The sequence below is a fragment of the Hermetia illucens genome, chromosome 4 (genome assembly GCF_905115235.1).
Source record: "Hermetia illucens chromosome 4, iHerIll2.2.curated.20191125, whole genome shotgun sequence".
Classification (NCBI taxonomy): Eukaryota; Metazoa; Arthropoda; class Insecta; order Diptera; family Stratiomyidae; genus Hermetia; species Hermetia illucens.
The window spans coordinates 142,596,153-142,616,870 of NC_051852.1; the positions used below are offsets into that span (position 1 = coordinate 142,596,153).

At 44.5% G+C, this 20,718-nt stretch overlaps 1 protein-coding gene across 1 annotated transcript in view; it reads right to left on the reverse strand.

Moving 5' to 3' along the window:
* Nucleotides 1-20,718, reverse strand: part of LOC119655151 — a 107,259-nt gene that overhangs the window by 38,599 nt on the left and 47,942 nt on the right. Inside the window, exon 2 of the mRNA XM_038060889.1 lies at nucleotides 13,360-14,223. Coding sequence (XP_037916817.1) covers nucleotides 13,360-14,217 — 858 coding nt within the window. The 5' untranslated portion in view covers nucleotides 14,218-14,223. The remainder of the gene's footprint in view (nucleotides 1-13,359; nucleotides 14,224-20,718) is intronic.

The window sequence follows — 20,718 nt, forward strand, 5'->3', positions numbered from 1 at the left end:
ATTCATTTAGTCAAATTTACAATGGCGCTGGATATCATCCTGGGTTCATGTATGTTAAAAGGAAGGTAGAACCAAGGAAGGAATATTTGTAATATATGCATATACCGCAAACAGGAGCAGGCTCTGCCTACGCGCGCCTTAGTTAGATGATGAGCCCTCGACAAAGGCCCTAAATTGTAGGCTGTTGGAATGTGATAGAATACAGATGACAGAGAGTCATTAAGGTTGATGACGATGACGACTCGTTATTATTGCATTCCTTTATTATTCCGAGATGTAATGAAAAAGACAAAGGAGCCCAAAGGTTCGCATTCAAGATGACGTGTATAATAGAAGTGGGCACATGTTTTGAATAAAATGAAATGTATCATGGGAAATATCGTGATGGGGAAAATCGATTGACTTCGTTGTTCCATTTTAAGAAAGGATGATTCGACTATATTTCGAGTATAGAGTTAGGGCTAGACAATAGTAGTACGAGGAGTGTATTGTTGTAGATGTTACGTCCTGCAAAGTTTGGGTATAACAGGATGAGAGTCATGGTTCGAAAATAGATTTTACTTCATTCCTCTTAGAAAAGAGACCCGGAAGAGACTTGTTATTAAAATAATTTAAATTTCGTTGGTTCAATTAACCAGCCCCAGGACTAATCAATTCAATTTAAGCCACGATTTTATTGCTGGCTTAACGATTTAATTCATTTTTTGCTCTCTCTCCAGCAAACACGGATTTCGATTAAAATCAATTTCTCGTTTACTGTAAACGAATTTAATTTGCTTTCCCATCCCCATGGAAAGTTACCCGGTTGAACGGTAGATTGGATGGGTGAAGCAATCCACTGAAAACTTCATATCTTGGAAGTTGGAAGCATTCCACATGACTTGGTCTTAAAAAGGAAACTACCATCGTTTATTTAAAAGGCCACCATTCTCGTGCGTTATTTATTTTCTCTCATTTTTCCCAGCATTTTCCTGGCATTTTATTTCCAGAGTTGCTTATAGTCCAAATATCGGGGTAGCATGTGTATGACGCTATTGTAAGAATATCTAATATGGTTAGTAGATTGTGTTCGGATAGAGAGCATAACCCTTCATCTTGCGCTTGGCCAGCAGCTGCGGTTTATAAATTCCAGGCACATTTTGAAAGGCTAACGATCAAACGATAGCTTCTAACAAATCGAAACTAAGCGCCATATCAGGGAAGTTTAGCAACAGCTAGCCAGGATACGCTAGCGTTCAGAAATGGGTCAGGACGTTTAAAATTCGACAGGGATATTCAATGAAAGGAAGACGGAATGGTTTATTTTTATGTAAGGTGGGAAGTAAGTCAATTTTATTGGAGCTTTGAGTAGGGTTGGAACTATTCAAGTAAACAAACAGAACGCTTACAGGCTGTTTTCGTCCTTTTACAAATTTTTGGAAAGGATACATCTGTAACAGATTATTGAAATGAAATACTGACGAGGCACATTGAATCACATTAAAGAGGTTTGTGAAAGTGCAAAAAACTGCTACCTTTTCCGCTCCCAAACTACCATCATAAGGACTCAAATTAGCTCCCGATATTGAAACATTTTCCCGTCACTTCCGACACCGGATCTGACTTTAAACTAGACAACGGGAAATGTGTGCCATTGTTTGAGTTACGAAGTGTTTCCTAGTGCAACTGTATTGAATGTGCATTCCCGAGGGATACTAAATAGAAAAGTTTGTTCCATTGCTAGACGAATCCACCGGAACGTGACCTGAGCTTGTTAGCTGATTGGCGTAATCACGAAACGAGTGAAAAGTTCCATTGGCACACTCAGCTCAAGTTGAATGCTTGTGCGGAATTTCATTCCATTGTTTTCCTGACTATCAGGATAAATAGAGTGTGCAATGTTGTTTAGAAGGACAGATACGGTGGAAATCAAGGAAGAATATCACATATGCTGGTGATGCCTTTTAAGGGTTGAAAGTTCAAATCCGTGCACTTACAGTAGATATTGCATCTACGTCGTATGACATTTCTGCAAGCCAAGGTAGGAATGAATTCCACATAACTATGAGCAAAGTGGAGGCTTCATAGGACCAATTATCCAATACGTTGTGTTCAAGAACATCAGTAAAAGCGTAAACATGTACATAGTTTGTTACTCTTCCTAGAAGGGAAAACCTTGACAATTTCAGTATCATATGTCAGCTTCACAAACGTATGTATAAACTTTCTGGTACTCATCTATTGATTTATTAACAATTTTCAACTCGCCCTCGTTTTCAGGACGTTGGACCATATAGGAGGTGGGCTGGGGCTGACAATCCTATTTGGGAAAACTACCTATCACAAAGTTACCGGAAGAGCCCTTGATTGGACTGACAACGGACCTGGGAAAGAAAAAGACCAAATGATTTGCGCATTTTTTCATAGAACGTGTGCTCGTTCTGCAGTATAGGAACTGCTAAGCCCCTGGACGACACCCTGTCCACCAAAAGACTGCTGTCATTGCGCTGCTAGAATTGCTCCGACCCAGGATCGGTTTACTAGAGAAGAGGGCATATACCGTATATTAAAAATGACTGCTGCTCAGTAAACCATCGGTTCTGAGTAGGTTTCCAATTCAGCCGAAAACTGAATCTTGTTGTTCTTGGCTTTGAAAACATAGATGAAAGCCTCAAGCTGCAGGAAACTGCTGAAGTAGAGAGGGATTCTTCACCATATCCCAGATATGAAATCAAAAACATAAGTGGTCGATATCTATTTTATCCGCGAACGAGGCATAGCTCAGTGGTTAGAGCACTAGGCTGTCATACGGAAGGTCGCGGTTCAAATCTCATTGGTGGCAGTGGAATTTGTATCGTGATTTGACGTCGGATACCAGTCGACTCAGCTGTGAATGAGTACCTGAGTCAAATCAGGGTAATAATCACGGGCGAGCGCAATGCTGACCACATTGCCTCCTAGTGTACCGTTACGGTCTTGAATGAAGTGCTCTAACACACTTCAAGGCCCTGATCCAATATGGATTGTTGCGCCAACGATTATTATTATTACCTGCCGTGAAGGCATAATCCCACGGTCCTCTTCGGACACGGATTGATTTTGGGACCACAATCAGAGCCCCGCAGTGCAAACACAGCGGTCCTGGTTTATACTGAGTGCAGGCTCAGCATTCATACCAGTGGATACGAGGCCTATCTAACACCTCTGCCGCAACTAAGGAGTACGTCACCTGAGTTGTACAGCGCAACTCCACGCTCGAGCTCCGAGAAGCTCTGCCCGCGATGTAAGCCAACCGCAAATAACCGGGCCGAGAACACATCCTCCAGGAATTCTCCTGGAGCATATGCTCTCAGAGGGCCATCCCGGTTCCCATGGTACCAGATAACCTCCGGTGAGGCTTCGTGGCAGAGCCACTTTAGATGAGTCCCTTGCAGACTCGGGTCTGATCGCTCTCCTCGAGTACGTGGGGACGGAACTCCCCAACGGGTGATCAAGTAGGGACAGAACCTAGATATGATCCGCGGCTCCCTCTGGCTTTAATGTACCAATAAGAACGGGTTAAGAATCATGCACCTTGCGATTGAATTCACCTTGTGAGTAGGGATTTAAAAATGCTCTCAAGTTCAGTTAGTTTAGTTTAGTGGGATGAGCCGCAACCCCAAGCACTCAGAGCTTTGTTAGGTCCATTGTACTATCCCCGGAAATCGCCTATTCATCGGCATCTCACTGACGGTGGTTCGGAGGCTTGAATCTGAGAACATTCTCCAGAGGTCGAGAATGCGCTGACTCTTCGTTGATGAAAACCTTACCAAGGTATTTTAGTCTGAGGTCGGAGGAGGCCGGCAGCTGCATACGAAGTGCAGGGCAGTCTCTTTTTCCTCCTCGCATTGACTGCATATGGCCTAGACCATCACTCCGAATTTATGCATATGGTACTAAGGGTAAGGGGCAGTGACTTCTTAAAGCCCTACTAGGGTGTTAATGTTAAATTAGCGTTCTGGGCTCCTTCACAAAGATTTTTGCCAGCCGGCGTTGGTTCAAATTTTTCCATTCGGCTGCGTCAATTCTTACCATTTATCCCTTCAGAGTAGACTTTTCAGGTGGACGCATGACCGTATGATTGGCCACGCGTTAGTTGCCTTTTACTTCAGCTCCATATTAATTGGGGATAAATTTAGAATTACTTCGAGTGCCACGATCGGGGTACTACTTATTGCCCCAGTAACACTTAGGCTACCGAGCCTTTGAATCAACGTCTGCAGCTTCCTGATTTTAGCAAAGTTCAGTCTCTGCCACCAGACTATGCATGCATAGATCAAAATTACATATATGTGTTGCATTCAGATGGCAGATCGTCCGCAAATGTTTGTGCTAGGACCTTTGTGTCCGTCAGGAGCCATAGCAAGGTGTCCACTATCAGCAGCCATAACAGAGGAGAGACAACCCTGTGAGTAACCCCTAAGACACCCTGTCTCAATAGACTTCTCTCCGACCAATATGCGGATCCACTCTAGCATGTGGGCCATTTCCTCATCGCTTTCTGTGTATCTCCCGCTCTGTAAACTTAGATAACCCAACGGCTGACAACGTTCTTTAACAAGGATCCGCTTTAGCGTAAGGTGTGAGGTTGCCTCAAGAGAGTTGTGGTCTTTAGAAAAGCATCTCCATGATGATCGTTTGGCCGACCTTATGCTCTTCTTTAGAGCTTTTTGAACCTCTTTACACTGAATCCAGCCAGCGGCTGAATTAAACTTTAAAGCTCATTTGAGAAGCACCCTTATCTTTCTCCTCTGTTTCGCCAATTCGAGTTCCGCAATGGTGTTTTATCCTTCTTTGGCATCATGAGTAGACAGCTGTCATCGAAAGTTTCTTTCAAGCTGATTGTGATCATCTGGGTTGTTTTCTTAATTCCTGCAATGGATTTGATGCGTTTTCCAGGCGTTGGTACTCGGGCGCTTACTTTTGATTGCCGAATCTTCATGAACAGCCTCGGATTCTAGAGGCGTGACGTATGACTCCTCCGAGCTTTCTGGACCAGTTGGTTTGGAACGTACTGGAAGACTAACTGTTCGGTCCGCTCGATGCTCTGCTTCTTTTAGCTTCTGCATTTGCTTCAATTCGTGAAAGCTCTGATCGGTCCGCTGTTTGTCTCCTCTGGATCATCCTAGATGACTGAGAAGAGTTCCCCCTGTTGGGAAACTTGGTGGTGCTCATAGAGAACGAAATGGTTCAAATCCCTCACTCCATTCTTAACAAAGTTTATCACTGACAGTTTCGATACCGAGGTTGGGTTCGATCCCGATGGTCAACTAATTCGTCTTCATCAAGACTTAGTAGCACGTTTCTCTCCTTTGTCTTCTTTTTGAAAAATTCGTTGAAAGTCATTACCCGTTCATGTGTCGTGGGCATGTGGAGCGAAGCAGTATGAGAGATTCATTCGGTCTCTATGACAGCTCACTTCGGGAGAGTACTTTTTTATTGCTACGTGTCAAAGTGTCTGAAGCCTTTGACTGGGGGTTTCCATATCATAACAGCTCTGACAATACCTTCCTCGGACATGGAGGCACGGTTTTGGCGACCGTTACGATAATGGTGGAAGGTTTGTGGATTTTAGCAGTTTACAGCGTCTCATCATTGGTGACGCATTGTTAGAGCACAGAGCTCGCCAAAAGGTCAGTTGGAATTCAACTGATCGACACCATACGAGCAACTAAATTGGGCACTTTGTGACGAACAGTAGATTTAGAAGTTGTCTTCTGAATGTGCATAAAAAGTGAGCCGCTGACTTTGGCCTGGGAAGAAATCACGGTTACGTTCGCTTGCATATTGCGTCCGATCATTTCACTGACCCTACAGTTACTGCAGATCCGCTTTTCCACTCGTGCGAATCCGAAACCTTTCTTAGATAGTGGAAAATCGAAAGAAAGGCACCTGTTTTGAGCGTGATAATTGGAAGGGTATCTGCGTGCTCCATACTCTTCCATAGTTAAAATAATCCTGAAAGGCGGCAAAGGACATTTCTGGAGCTCGATCGAAGAAAGCAGGTTGGTTTCCACTCCAGATTCCCCTACATTCACCACACCGACACCCTACGGATTATTTTGCGGCTTTTCATCGATTTCATGAAAGTTTTCGACAGTATGGACAGGGAGTGTTTCTAGAATGCTCTACGGAGGAGCGGCATTGCGGAGCAACTAAATACAATTAAAAGTGCGTTTTACCTCTACGCACTTTCCTAGAGGAATTTTAGGTTGAAAGTGGAGCCGCCTGGGTTGCATCGTGTCACCGATATTATTTCTTTTTATCATCGGTGACATTTTCATGCTGCCTTGTCCGAAGGACGTGAGGGAGTTCAATGAATGATGGTCTCTTTCCTCAAATACCTGGACTATGCTGATGACAACTGTTTGCTTTGTGGATTTGGAAAAAAACGGAGTAGAGTTGAATTGAAGAGAAATACCAACAAAACCAAAGTTCTCACTTCTACGGCTGTAATGACAAAATGGAATTGGTTGTTCACACAAAGGTAGGGAAGGACACTCTTCAGAAGCGCGGACGGTAATACCTTTTAACATAAGGCCGCAAAGGCCCCTAAATCCAGGAACTTCTGGAAGGCAATCACCTACAAGACACTAAGTCCCAAAGACAAGAAACAGCCAGCTCTTGAGGTAGACTTTAAGTAATCCAATTACTTTTTATTTTAATAATTTCTTTACCGTTAAGTAATTAACACCACTTCTCATTTCAACAATCCTTATAAATATTTAAGATATTTTTAAATTAACAATTCATATGTTATTTTCATTAATGTACACTTAACATTACTTTTTAATTCAACGAACTCAAAAAGACTTCTCTGTTCAATTCCCAACTTGATATCTTTAATTTGTGACAGGTCTCCTAAAACAAAATTATTCATCGCACACTTTTTTGAGATCTTCCACTCCCTTGGCGTGCCACGCAAAGTGGATAGATCCGCGCCATCTATTTGCTCGCACTCGCAACATTCGAAATAAATTTCGAATGCTGCGAATCCTGCCGCGCCACATCACTCCGCCCCCAGATGAAACCTAGGGGTTTCAGCGACTGATCCCCGAACTTCGTTCGCCGTTAATCCACAAAGCGGACACGACGTTGCTTCGGGGCGCACGCGGGTTTCAGTCTGGACAAAGAGACCGCCTTTTTGTGACCACCGATCTCGAGCTGGAAGAAATGTTCTCCCCGCTCGAGAACGCGGTACGGGCCCTCATATGGAGGCTGCAGCGGCTTCCGGACGGCATCCGTCCTGATCAGCACGTGCGTGCAAGTGTCCAGCTCCTTGGGCGAACAGGCAGGTATGGACGAGTGTCGAGTGGGTGGTGGCGCTTTGATGCGTCGGAGATTGTCTCTCAGCAGACGCACCAACCCCGACTCCGTGAGACCCGATCTCTTGTCGAAGACCGGATCGCTTGGGAGTCTCGGGTTCTCCCCGTAAACCAGCTCCGCGGGGCTGGCAGCAAACTCCTCTCGGCGGGTTGTTCGAAGGCCGAGTAGGACGAGAGGCAAGACTTGCGTCCAGGACGGGTCGTCGCGTGCCATAATGGCGGCTTTCAGCGTCCGGTGCCAACGTTCCAACATCCCATTGGATTGTGGGTGGTATGCCGTAGTCCGCTGGCGTTTAAAACCAAGGAGTTTGCCTAACTCGGAGAAAAGGGTGGACTCAAATTGCATTCCCTGGTCAGTGATGACCACTGCAGGGACGCCAAAGCGAGGTATCCACTCTCGACAGAGGGCTTCAGCACATGATTGCGCCGTGATGTCTTTCAGAGGTATTGCCTCAGGCCACCGCGTGAACCTGTCGATGATTGTGAGGCAATACTTATAACCGTGCGAGTCTCGCAAAGGCCCTATTATGTCGAGGTGTATGGTGTGGAAACGCTTGGTAGTGCGGGGGAATGAGCCCACTTCTTTCCTAACATGCCTGGAGACCTTACATTTTTGGCATGCGATGCACTCTCTGGCCCAGGAATTAATATCCTTATTCATGGAGGGCCAGAAGTATTTTCCGGTGACTAACCGGTTTGTTGTCCTGATGCCGGGGTGCGCCAAGTCGTGAACTGCGTGGAACACTTCCTTGCGAAATGTGGCCGGAATGTATGGCCGAGGTCCCTTTTCCGAGTCTTCGCAGCAGAGCGAGAGGTTTGAGCCGAAGATGGGCAACTCCCGAAATTTGTATTTGGGGTTGGACTTGAGGCTCTGAAGTGCTGCGTCATCCACTTGCGCCTTGGCAATAGCCGAGAAATCGAGTGAGGCGGGGATGTTAACTTCGGAGACACGAGACAAAGCGTCAGCAACAATGTTGTCCTTCCCGGACACGTGCTGGATGTCCGACGTAAACTGGCTTATGAAGCTCAGGTGTCGAAGCTGACGAGGGGACGCTTTGTCGGGCTTCTGTTTCAAAGCGAACGTGAGAGGCTTATGGTCCGTGAACACTGTGAACGGCCTGCCTTCTAGGGAGAAACGGAAGTATTTGATGGACAGGTATGCGGCGAGCAGTTCGCGATCGTAGGTGCTGTAGTTCCGTTGAGCGGGATTCAACTGCTTCGAGAAGAAGCTCAACGGCTGCCAAACTTGGTCCACCTTTTGGTGAAGGGCAGCACCTACTGCGTTGTCAGAGGCATCAACAAAAACGGCTAGGGGTGCATCTTGCAGAGGGAATGCCAAGAGCGTAGCGTCAGCCAGTTGTTGACGAGATTTGTCAAACGCGCAGATAGCCTCTTCAGACCACACGATCTCTCGTGTGTCCTTAGTTTTGGGGCCAGACAAGTACGCGTTCAAAATGGACTGGAGATGGGCGGCCTTGGGCAGGAAACGACGGTAGAAGTTCAGCATGCCCAAGAACCTCCTCAGCTCCCTCACTGCCTTTGGACGCGGGAAGCTTGATATCGCTTGCACCTTGTCTGGGTCGGGCTGTATTCCTTCAGGGGAAATGAAATGGCCGAGGAATCTCACCTGTTGTTGAAGGAATTTGCATTTCTCAACGTTTAGGACTAAACAGGCCTCAAGGAGACGTTGAAAAATGCACTCGAGATGGGCTAAGTGCTCAGACTCAGTGGTAGAAGCGACCAAAACATCATCCAAATATACGAAACAGAATTCGAGGTTTCGCAGGACTGAGTGAATGAACCTTTGAAAGGTTTGCGCCGCATTGCACAATCCGAAAGTCATTCGGGTGAACTCGAAGAGTCCAAAGGGTGTGCATATTGCCGTCTTTGGAATGTCTTCAGGAGCTACTGGAATTTGGTGATAAGCCTTGGTTAAGTCCAAGGTCGAAAAGATGCGGCAATTCGCGAGGTGATGCGCAAAGTCATGGATGAGTGGAATTGGATATCGGTCAGGAACAGTCTGTGCATTTAGTCTTCTGTAATCCCCACATGGGCGCCATTCGCCGTTTGGCTTAGGGACCATATGCAGTGGGGAAGACCAACAGCTGTTTGAGGGCCTGCAGATACCCTGTTGAACGAGTTGTTCAAACTCTTTCCGTGCAATTGCCAGTTTCTGAGATGGTAGAGGACGCACCTTCGAGAAGATCGGGGAACCAGTAGTGATAATGTGGTGCTGCACATTGTGCTTCACTGGTTTGGAGAGACTACAGTTGGTAGTAATCTGGCTGAACTTTTGGAGAAGTGCCCGAACACGAGAGTCGGTAATGTCTTCTAAAAGAACGGAAAGATTATTGCCTGGGTGAGATACCATATGTCCCGACGAATTAAGTTTGGTCGTGGAATCTATAAGAGACTTGTTTTGCAAGTCCACCAGCAATCCATAGTGACACAGGAAGTCTGCGCCTAGTATGGGGAAGCTGACATCCGCCAGGATGAAACGCCACGAAAACGTCCTACGCAAGCCAAGACTCACGTCCACTTGCCTATACCCGTACGTGTTTATGCGGGAGGAATTTGCTGCCGCAAGTTTGAGCGGTTGAGGGAAAAGTTGATGATGCTGGGGTACGGGAAGAACCGAAACCTCCGCACCCGTGTCGACGAGGTAGTTGCGCCTGCTGAGGGGGTCAAAAATAGTTAGGCGACGTGGTGCTGCGTTCTGGGTGGCCGCCGCCAAAACCCCCCGCGGACCTAGTTTTTTGCGGTAGAAGAGAATCTACACGGTAGCGTACATCTTGTCGCTTTATCCCCGAATCTGCGGTGGTACCAGCAAATCCCTGGGTCCGTGGACTGTCTTGACGACCTGCTACCTGATCGCCCTTTTCGGATGGCAGACCGCGAGCGTGCTCGCGATCTGGCGCCCGAACGCTGAGCGTCCAACGTCGCCCGCATCTCGGCCATACTGGCTGTTAATGCAGCAATCTCGCGCCTCAATTCACCCACCTCATCCGACGGTGGTTGAACGGCCGCCAAGGTTGGGCGTACGTACACCTCCTGAACCTGGTCGGCCGTCGCTGCCAGTTCCTCCAAGGAACCGGAGACGCAAGCGAGGATCGCCTGGGTGCCCTCCGGGAGCCGACGCAGCCAGAGCGACTTGATCAGGTCTTCGCCGATCTTACTCCCACCCAATTGCCTCATTTCACGAAGCAATTGGCTGGGAGTTCGATCACCTAAGGTTAAACCTGCCAGCAAGTGGTCTAATTTTGCCGACTCGCTTGCCGACAGGCGCCTGATCAACTCGCTCTTGAGCTGCACATACGATGTCGACTTCACCACGTCGGACACCAGAAGTATGGACTCTTCGTCCAGGCCGACCACCGCGTAGTTGAAGCGGGTCGCGTCCGATGTGATGCCGGACATTTGGAATTGTGCTTCCAAATGCACGAACCACAGTTCGGGGTTCCGCCGCCAAAACGGAGGAACGCGTACGGCGAGGGCGGTCACTTGCGGGTTCGATGGGCCCGCCGCGTCCCTATTGTCAAAAGACATCTTGTTTCACGAAAAGTACGAGATTGAAATGCAAACGCGGTGAGTTTATTCTGAAACGCGGTGAACTTTACACCGACACGGCAGGCCGCACCCACAAATGCACGCACGAAACGAGAAAAAACGAAGCGGACGCTATCCAGCGCAGACCAAAAACACCACCAATGAGAATGGAGGACTCGCGATGTTAAACACTTGCACGCCGTCTCTTGCAGCGATTTCAATTTTTTTATTATTATTTATACAAAAAGTTGGGACAAACTCATTACGCTTAAAGAAGAGTGAAAAATACATGCGTGCCACGCGAGCATTTTAAAGTAAAACTAAAGAGAATTTCCTCAGGTCGTTAAGTTGCAGCGGTTACATTTGGTATGTATTTCGTCGTGGGGTCTTCTTATTCCGATAGCCGAGTAATCTGATGGTGATGGTCCGACGTGTGTCGCGTAGTACACTGTGTAGAGAAGGTTTGTTGATGGGGATGATGATGTGCTTGAGTTTTTTAATTATATGACACCTCGTGCACAGCATTGAGGAATTGAGACTTCTGCATTTGGAGCATATCGATCTTCTCGATTTGTTCTTGGACGTAATCCACTTTCCGTTTGAAGTAGTCTTTGGAGTCTTGTAGAATTTGTAGGCCACGAAGGAGATGGCTAGCAGGCCAATGGTAAGGACGATTCCTCCGATGAACGAGGGTCCATCGAAGTGGCGGCAATTCGGAGGAGGCTTGACCGTGGTTGTTGTGCTGGGACTAGGAGGCGTCGTTGGGGTTCTTGGAATTGGCGTTGTTGAAGTTGAGGTGGTCGAAGTGCTAGATGAACTTGAGGTAGCTGAACTGGTGGTTGTGTTTTTGGGAAGTTCCGGGGTCACCAATTAAGTAATCCAATTACTTTTTATTTTAATAATTTCTTTACCGTTAAGTAATTAACACCACTTCTCATTTCAACAATCCTTATAAATATTTAAGATATTTTTAAATTAACAATTCATATGTTATTTTCATTAATGTACACTTAACATTACTTTTTAATTCAACGAACTCAAAAAGACTTCTCTGTTCAATTCCCAACTTGATATCTTTAATTTGTGACAGGTCTCCTAAAACAAAATTATTCATCGCACACTTTTTTGAGATCTTCCACTCCCTTGGCGTGCCACGCAAAGTGGATAGATCCGCGCCATCTATTTGCTCGCACTCGCAACATTCGAAATAAATTTCGAATGCTGCGAATCCTGCCGCGCCACAGACTACTGAGGATATTCTACAAGGTGGGAAGGGGAAAGAATACTTGCTTTTGGCGAAAGAGGTGAAGAACCAAAAACTTGAAAGATGAAGTCAAGTGCACGTGGAGCTTAGCCGGGAAAAACGTAGAGAAATCTTTTTTTAAATTTGACGGACCAAAATGAAATTATGAGCCGGAATAGCCTTCCACTGGTTGAATCGATCAGAATCTAGGAAATTTCGAGCCCCTCATTGGGCTATGAATCTAAGGAATGTTAGGCCAAATCGCTAGCAAACGTTTAGGCCCCACGTTGGGCGCCATTTTGCAATATGTGAAACGGTTATCATTTCCTTGCAGTAAAGGAAAAATTGAACATTTTTTCTTCTTTGTTTGAAATCTAAGAGCAAAGTGAGGATGTATTATCGAGGAGTAAATGGCCCAGCATTTAGCCGACTGCCACTGTATTTAATCAAAGATTCATCTCACCCGTCATTTCATTTTAGTCATCCCACAGTTTTTGATAGCATCAGCTCACTGACCAACAAAGAGATACTATTCAAGCATCTAGTCCGAAGTGAAACAATAAAGGTAATACTAGTGTTTCAGATCCTCATGTGGAGATGAAGGCCGCTGCTAGAGGATGTAGAACTTCAAGGAGGGGTAGGAATCAAAAACCTATAAGCAGTATACTTCGCAGCATAAAGGAATTAGAAGCAAGAAATGTAAACTCGAGGATCGATTTTGGTTTTTAGCACTACATTACGAAAGAATATCGAAGATTCCTATTTTGTTATAGAGAAGTGGAATATACATGGTTTCTCTCCGGTGGAAAAGGATATAGAAATCATGCATGTCAGGGCATGCAGGAAAGTTAGTTGTTAGTCACCAATGTAAATGCTAATTACTAATAATAGGTGAAGTTGGATTACATATCAAACGGCCTCTCAGATGTGGGAAAACATAGTGAAAGCAAAGAAACTTTTTTGTTCAACATGTCCGTCTAATAACCTACTTTGATATATAATTGGCTAAAACGATATTGTTGTAAATTAACACTGTAATAGCAATGGATGGAAGAGTGAACTTAATAAAAAAAATTGGCAGTTTCTGGAAGTCTATTATGACTATACGCTCTCAATTTTCGAGCCATTACCCCTAGTAACTTCAAAAAGTTTGATATCAATGATTTCACCGAAAATGAGTAGGGGTAATAAAAAAAGTAACAAAACTTCACAATAAATGTTACTTACCCGTTTGTTGTCCCGAAATTTCAACCAACCCGAAACAACTGTTTGATCAGGTTGTGGTTGCTCAGCAACATCGTCATCTGTTACAGCAAGTTTGTCTTCACAAGGACTAGGACTAGCACAAATACTACGCACAGGCGAAGCAAACACTCCCGGTTCTCCAATTACACTTTTCGCAGGACTACCAAAACCCGCGTAACTACTATGTTCAGTCGGTCGATGGATAGGTGAACTAAACACACCTGGTTCACCAAGAACACTTTTTGCAGGCGAACTAAACAAGTCTTTGCGTTTCGCTTTCGGGGTTGCGGAGCAATGACATTCCGGTCGTCCTGCTTTGAAATTGCTTCTCCCCGGGTGGCTTTTTCGCATGCAACTGCAATCTGACTCAACTCTTCGCCTCGGAGAGTCTGCCACATTTTCAGGTGATTTCAACGTGTTAGACCCATCTGTATGTCGTCGACTGCAATTGGGGCTATTTTGGTCAATGTGATTCCCGTGGGGGCATGAACATCCCAGGCTGGTGGTATTGCATTTTCGAGGAAAGATGGGTGATGGCTCAATTGAGCTACTACAATCATCGGAATCGATATGACGACGACCTGTTAGTGGCGAGGGTTTATCCCGAATGACACCCTCCAATTTGTCGAGGCGTCTGTGCGGCAATGGTGAATTGTGCGCGCTGTGACTACCCGATTTGAAGAGATTGTGGTGCAAGGAGTGTTCTAGCTTACGCCCTATATTCGGTGTGTTTTTACAAGACTCTGATGACTGTGGCAGGATAAAGCCTGGAGGAAGACATGGATGATCTTGGCAACGTCGCGGTGGTGAGGTGATCGGTGGTGCTGTTGGCTCAGACATTGTGATCTGGAAGGAAAAGATAGATTCCGTTTATTCATTATATATATATATATACCAAATCATGTATACCTGCATATATGCATGTGTATGACTAAGTAAACTTTCCAAAAGCACTCAACACTACGAATTAGATAAAATGGAAAGGAAATATCAGTCGAAAATTGATTGTGTGGAAATATTTTTCCGACGACATGAAAGTGGCCCCTTCTAAATACTAATGACTTACAACTATGCTTAACTTGGGTGACAAGGAGAGTTCCAATTTTCACGCTCAAAGGCTCTTTAGATTATTTAGTTAAATCGACGAATATCTAGTTTTTCTTACAATTTCTTGTTGAGCCAAGATCTAAAATGACTTCCTAGCATTTTTCAGTTAGCAAGGATAGTCCCTTAGTATAGGTGGGGTTAATTATATCAAACTATATACTATGATAATTATATTCTATGATTTCCTGGCGGCACCTAAGAATGGTTTCGTTTCAAATAACTTTATTAAAGATATTCATATTGAGTATGTTAAGGTTATTGGCAACTACTACGAGCAAGCGTTAGCTTTTTTGTAGAAGTGATTCTCATTTCTTCTCAAACCTTAAAGTATTTGCTAGGTGAATACCCTGTACAAGAGTTTCCCAACAACTCGGGTTACTTCCAAGCTGTAAAACCGGTTTAGGGGCGATGATGAAGGATTCCTCTCCTCCTTTCTGCAAATTTTAAACCACAAATGCGGATTTTTTCGACGCAGATTGTCTGTGGAACGCAGGTTCACGACGATATACTTTTCATGAAGAGGGAGGAAATACCATTGAAAGGGGCGAAGCGGCTAGTTTAATATTACCCACCTATGTGATGCTTCCCTTCCAAAGCTCTTGCCAATTTTTGATAGATTGTGCAGTAGCACATTTTTACTAGAGTTGTATGTACAGCACACAAAATCTGAGTTTTTGCCCAAATTGTTTTCACAAGCATGGCTTACAGCTTTGCCTACCAGAGTTAATTAGTCATCTGACACATAGTCCTCAAATGTTGTTGGTATAAATTTCAGGATTGTTTACAGATTGAAAGGGTATGTTAATATTATTATATTAACTTTTTTACATGATATGGTGATCGTATTATTTTGAGGGCTAGGTTTCATATGAAGACATAATTCTACTTTTTTTCCGGATTTTCCTGTTGGGTCGCCTTAGGACTAGAAGCGCCGAGATTTAATCCAACCGGAGGCAAACAGATTTGTATCGGAGGCTGGATCTCTATTATAAGCCAAATCCCGAGCAAACACATCACTAGCAACCTTGCTTCCGAGCGTACTGTAAGGGTTTAGAAATAAAGTACTGTCAGACGCTTCAAGGGCTTGTTTTTAAATTGCACCATCCACCATCACTGTAATGATTTTCTAAGAACACTTGCACTGTCCTTGGTGACCTCTTTCTCCTCGTTTCACAACCCATGGCAAAATTAAGACCTCGAAAAGTACTGGCCAATAACTTTCATCTGGTACCTCTACGACTTTGCTCAAAGAACGAAATTGTACTTCCACTTTTCGTGTATATGGGCAGCTTACCCCATCCCCACACTTTTCTCTGATAAGTTCAAACGAAATCATGTTTTTCTCTTTATGATTGGGATCTAAGTTTTTATATTTCCGCCACACGTATCAGTATGTGGAATCTTTGAAGAAAATGCATAATGGTTGACAAGCATAGCGACAGATATCCCTGCAAGAAATTAACAGATCTGCCATCACGCGCGCAACCATGGTGACGATTACGAGTGCACGCATGTATTCTTGGCAAGATGCTATATACTTCCAGTTCATGGTACAACATAGCTTGGGAACGAAACCTATCGCGTAGAGTCTGTGAACTACACTACCACCGGCTTTTTAGAGCGGGGAAGCAAACTGCCATGGTTTTTTAGTGTTACAATTAATATCGAAAAGGAGCCACTCGAAAGGGATACATCACTGCTGAGGGCTGAAAAAACCTCCTCCGTTCCCAGTCAGATTCATCAAAGTAGCATCAGCTCATCCTTGTGTTTTCATCCGGATCTTGAGGAGCTGCTCGCGCCAAAGTTTCATTAAGGATCATGATAAAATTACTCGATTCATCTTCGCGTCTTTCCACATTGCAGGAAGAACTCGCAAAAAGTATGAAGCAATATTGGGTATTCCAATTGTACCTCAAATTACTGCGGACGAATTTGTAGAGGTTCACAGGAAAATTAAGGCTTTCTTGCCAAAATGAAGACCTATTGGTTTATAAGTGTTTCTGAGCCGTCGTAAAATACTTTTATTCACTTAGAAGAGTAGAATTAAATGTTTTAGTCAAGTAGTGAAGACAATCTCCTCACAGGCAGAGAAAACATAGCCTTTTGTTCATCCCTTTTATTGAACATAGGGTATTCACAGAATTTCTTCTTTTAGATCATTATTTTAATCCTGTTTCATTTCATTAGACAGTATTCCAGTTTCATTACCATAACACTTGACGCTGTGGAGACGATGGGTCCACTCAAGCGGGATAAGCCCACAGAAGCCAAACCTTCGAGGGCAACCTGGCGGGGGGGGGGGGGGTCTGCTGAACATTGAAGCCGATGGGAAGCGACCAAAAGGCCTCGTAAAATAGAGGTGGATTGATACGTTAGATGTTGATTTGAGATACTCGAAGCCGGACCAAATCTATAACCTAAAAAATAGCGAATCTGATCCAAAAGAGTCTTCTCCGAAACTAGAAAAATTAAGGCTTTGGAAGAAGTAGAAGAAGGAGTGATAATATTTACTATAAGTGCCACCGGTGAAATGATACACGCCAGGAGTCGGGCGAGTGGAAATAAGTAGTAATACTCCAGCCGCGTGGGTTCCTACTAAAATTTGGGCGTGGAACGACTCAGTAGAACGTGAACAGTAGTATACAGTGTAGAATAAACACTCTGAACGCTCTATTATATCATGCCGTAATAGTGACAAAAGTGGAAAGCCAACAAAGTTGGAAAAAGATCGAAAAAATACTAAAACTGAACAGTTTACGTTTAGGAGTTTTTCGTGGGTGCGTCAGCCGTTTATAAACCCATTGACATAAAAAAAACTGCTAAAATGGGGGTTCTCCCCAGTGATAGTTTGGTCCGATGTCTCATTCTACGAAGCAATGGAAATCCATTTCTCTGAAAAAGGGGTGAAAACAAGTGCAACAGCTCATCGTGATTTGTTGGACAAAATGGTTCGGCCCTTTTCAGGAATCTTTGTTGAGGTGGAGTCCCACCAGGATTCATTCCTTCCCAGATTCTATTACAGAGGTAAGGTTCTCCTCTATGAGTCCCTTGGATTACGGGCTTTGGACCTAGTTGAAAGTGATCTTCTTCGAACTTAGGCAACCCAATTTTGATTCATTAAAGATGGCTATCGTCAGGGCGGGTGCAAACATCTCAAAAAACTGTTTAAGTGAATTTTATACTTAATAAGTTACATCGATGTCAATTCCGAGTCCATCCCTTCTTTTTAAATAAATGTTAGGGAAACTTGAAACTTTTTCATGAACGGCTCTAATTTCCGGCAGATTCTTTACAATCTCGATGCTTATAGAAACTTTACGACACAATAAAGACTTCATTTCTCGCCCAAAATAGGTGTAAGTGTGATTCATTAGAAATTAGAGTCATTGTAAATAGTTTGACGAAGGCATTTGCTTGTGATTTCAAGTCCTCCGACAATTTCATCAAAGGAAACCTACTTACTTTCTATTAGAAATACATACATCATGCTCTGCCCTGTATTATAACGGGCGCTGGGTATTATGGGGAGATGTTGAAATAAATCAGTACCATAACACAATCACATTTGGAATGAGAAAGTTCGCCATTAGTATTATGTTGCGTCCATTATTGAGAAGATGGAAAGGAGTTACCTTCGATATTGTATTCATGAGCTCCAAGTTAATTACAAGTCATTAGCTGAGAGTAGCCTGAACATTTAAGTCAGTGAGACATGGCTAATAAGCCGCCAGTGGTTTGAAAACCCCTTGATTCCACTGGGATCTAATCTGCGATTAGTCGAACGCGACATTTTCACCTCCATTACCGCGAGGCGTCGTTCATTATCTTTTATAGTTAGCCAACATTCAGAGCCATAGAAGGCGACGGGGCGAACGACACTATGATAAATTTAGGATTTGAGATCAATCATAAGTCGCCAGGAGCCGATGGAATTACAGCCGAATTGGTTAAATATGGAGGCGACCAGTTACACCAAGTGGTTCATCAACTTGTGCTGAAGGTATGGGACAGCGAATCAATGCCTGACGATTGGCAACGAGGCATTATCTGCCTCATGCATAAAAAGGGAGATATCACACAGTGCAGCAATTATAGAGGTATCACGTTGCTGAGTACCATCTATAAGATATTCTCCGCTATCTTGCTAGGCCGGATAGCCCCATACGCCCAGAACATCATTGACCCATACCAAAGAGGCTTCACTCCAGGCTAATCAGCTACAGATCAGATTTTCTCTCTGCGGGAAGCGATGGAAAAACTGTTGGAATATGGACAACAGTTGCATCATCTGTTCATCGACTTTAAAGCCGCCTATGATAGCATAGCCAGGGTCAAACTGTACACGGCAATGGGGGAATTTGGTATCCCGACGAAATTAATAAGACTGACTAGGCTGACACTGAGCAATGTGCGAGGCCAGATAAAAGCAGCAGGATCACTCTCAAGACCATTCGACATCAACAACGGTCTACGACAAGGGGATGCCCTATCATGCGTCCTCTTTAACCTGGCCCTCGAGAAAGTGATCCGTGATGCTGAGGTAAATGCAAGAGGTACGATTCTCTTCAAGTCCACCCAACTACTGGCCTATGCTGACGATATCGACATCATGGGAAGAACCACCCGAGACGTACAAACTGCCTTCATCCAGATCGAGCAGGCGACCATCGAGGCGAGATCTTGGGCTGCACATCAATGAAGGCAAGACAAAATATATGGTGGCAACGTCAGCACCGAAGACGAATCAACCAACAACATCAAACCGCACTGGTCAAACACAAACACGAAGAAGAGTAAGGATAGGAGAATACAACTTTGAGACCGTTGACAATTTCTCCTATCTAGGGTCGAAAATCACAACCGATAACAACTACGATGATGAAATCCGCGCACGGTTGTTGTCAGCGAATAGAGCCTATTTTAGCTTACAAAGACTGTTCCGCTCGAAACGTCTCACCATAGGCTCAAAGCTCTTATTGTACAAGACTATGATCTTGCCAGTCCTCATGTATTCCTCGGAAACTTGGGTTCTTAGCAAGAAAAATTGCGAACTCTTGGCCGCGTTCGAGAGAAGAATCCTCCGAAGAATTTTTGGCCCCCTACATGAGGATGGACGATTCCGTAGCCTACACAATGACGAAATCTATGATGCGATACCATGACCGTCTGGTTGTGGATAAAATCCGGCTCAATAGGTTACGGTGGGCGGGTCACTTAATCCGTATGGATGAGGATGATCCCACCCGGAAAGTCTATAAGGTCAATATCTATGGTAGAAAAAGAAGAGGAGGCAGACCCTGCCTAAAATGGAGCGATGGCGTAGGTCAGGACGCCAGACAGCTTTTAGGGATATCGAATTGGTGGACCTCGGCGTAAAACCGGGATGTCTGGAGTTCCTTATTAAGACAGGCCTAGACCGGATACCGGTTGTTGCGCCGTTGATGATGGTGATGATGATGAGATCAATGCGTCGATCACAAAAGATCGCCAGTTTTGGGTAGGTCATTCCCACTGATGAACCTTAATTCCCTCCAAACTGTTGAATTGGAGGTAACCGTCATCTGCGGTAGGTGGGAAGCTACTACTTATCCTTGCAAATAAAATAAAAATTATGCGAGTCACTATTCCTTTTTAAAGGTGAAAAAGACAAGAACCAATCAGACTTTCCGCAAGCAGGCAGCTCAGGCGATTTCTATAAATTTGTTGCAACTATCTACCGAAAAGAGTAAGAAGTTTGAACGATCAACAAGATGCAAAAGGAGAGGGTAATTTCCAGTACAATAGTTGAAGAGGGCATACATATATTTGAACGGTGATAAATCAAGCTACGTTAATTTAGCAACGAATTCTTGGGCTTCGTCGCGGTTTTACATTTAAAGCGTGGATAAAGCTACCACTCATAGTCAGGAATTTCGGAAAAATGCTTTGGATCTGGGATAAAGAAGACTGCCACCTAAAGTAGATACAATTGGGAAATGAAATTGTTCCTCGTTATTTTCTCGTGAATATCAATGATTATGCAATTTAATATTGACCATCGGCAGCCGCTGCTTTTTACGGATTGGGTGGTATTGTGTGGCGGTCAACGGGCAGTATAGGTGCCAGGGCGGAAACGTGGTACCTACGATGGAGCCTAAAACCTGATAAACGTCTGCTGAACCCATATCAAGAATTCCACTACCAAACTGTCTCGCTATCACCACATGATGTTCTCGGGGAGCTTCTTCTTACCGA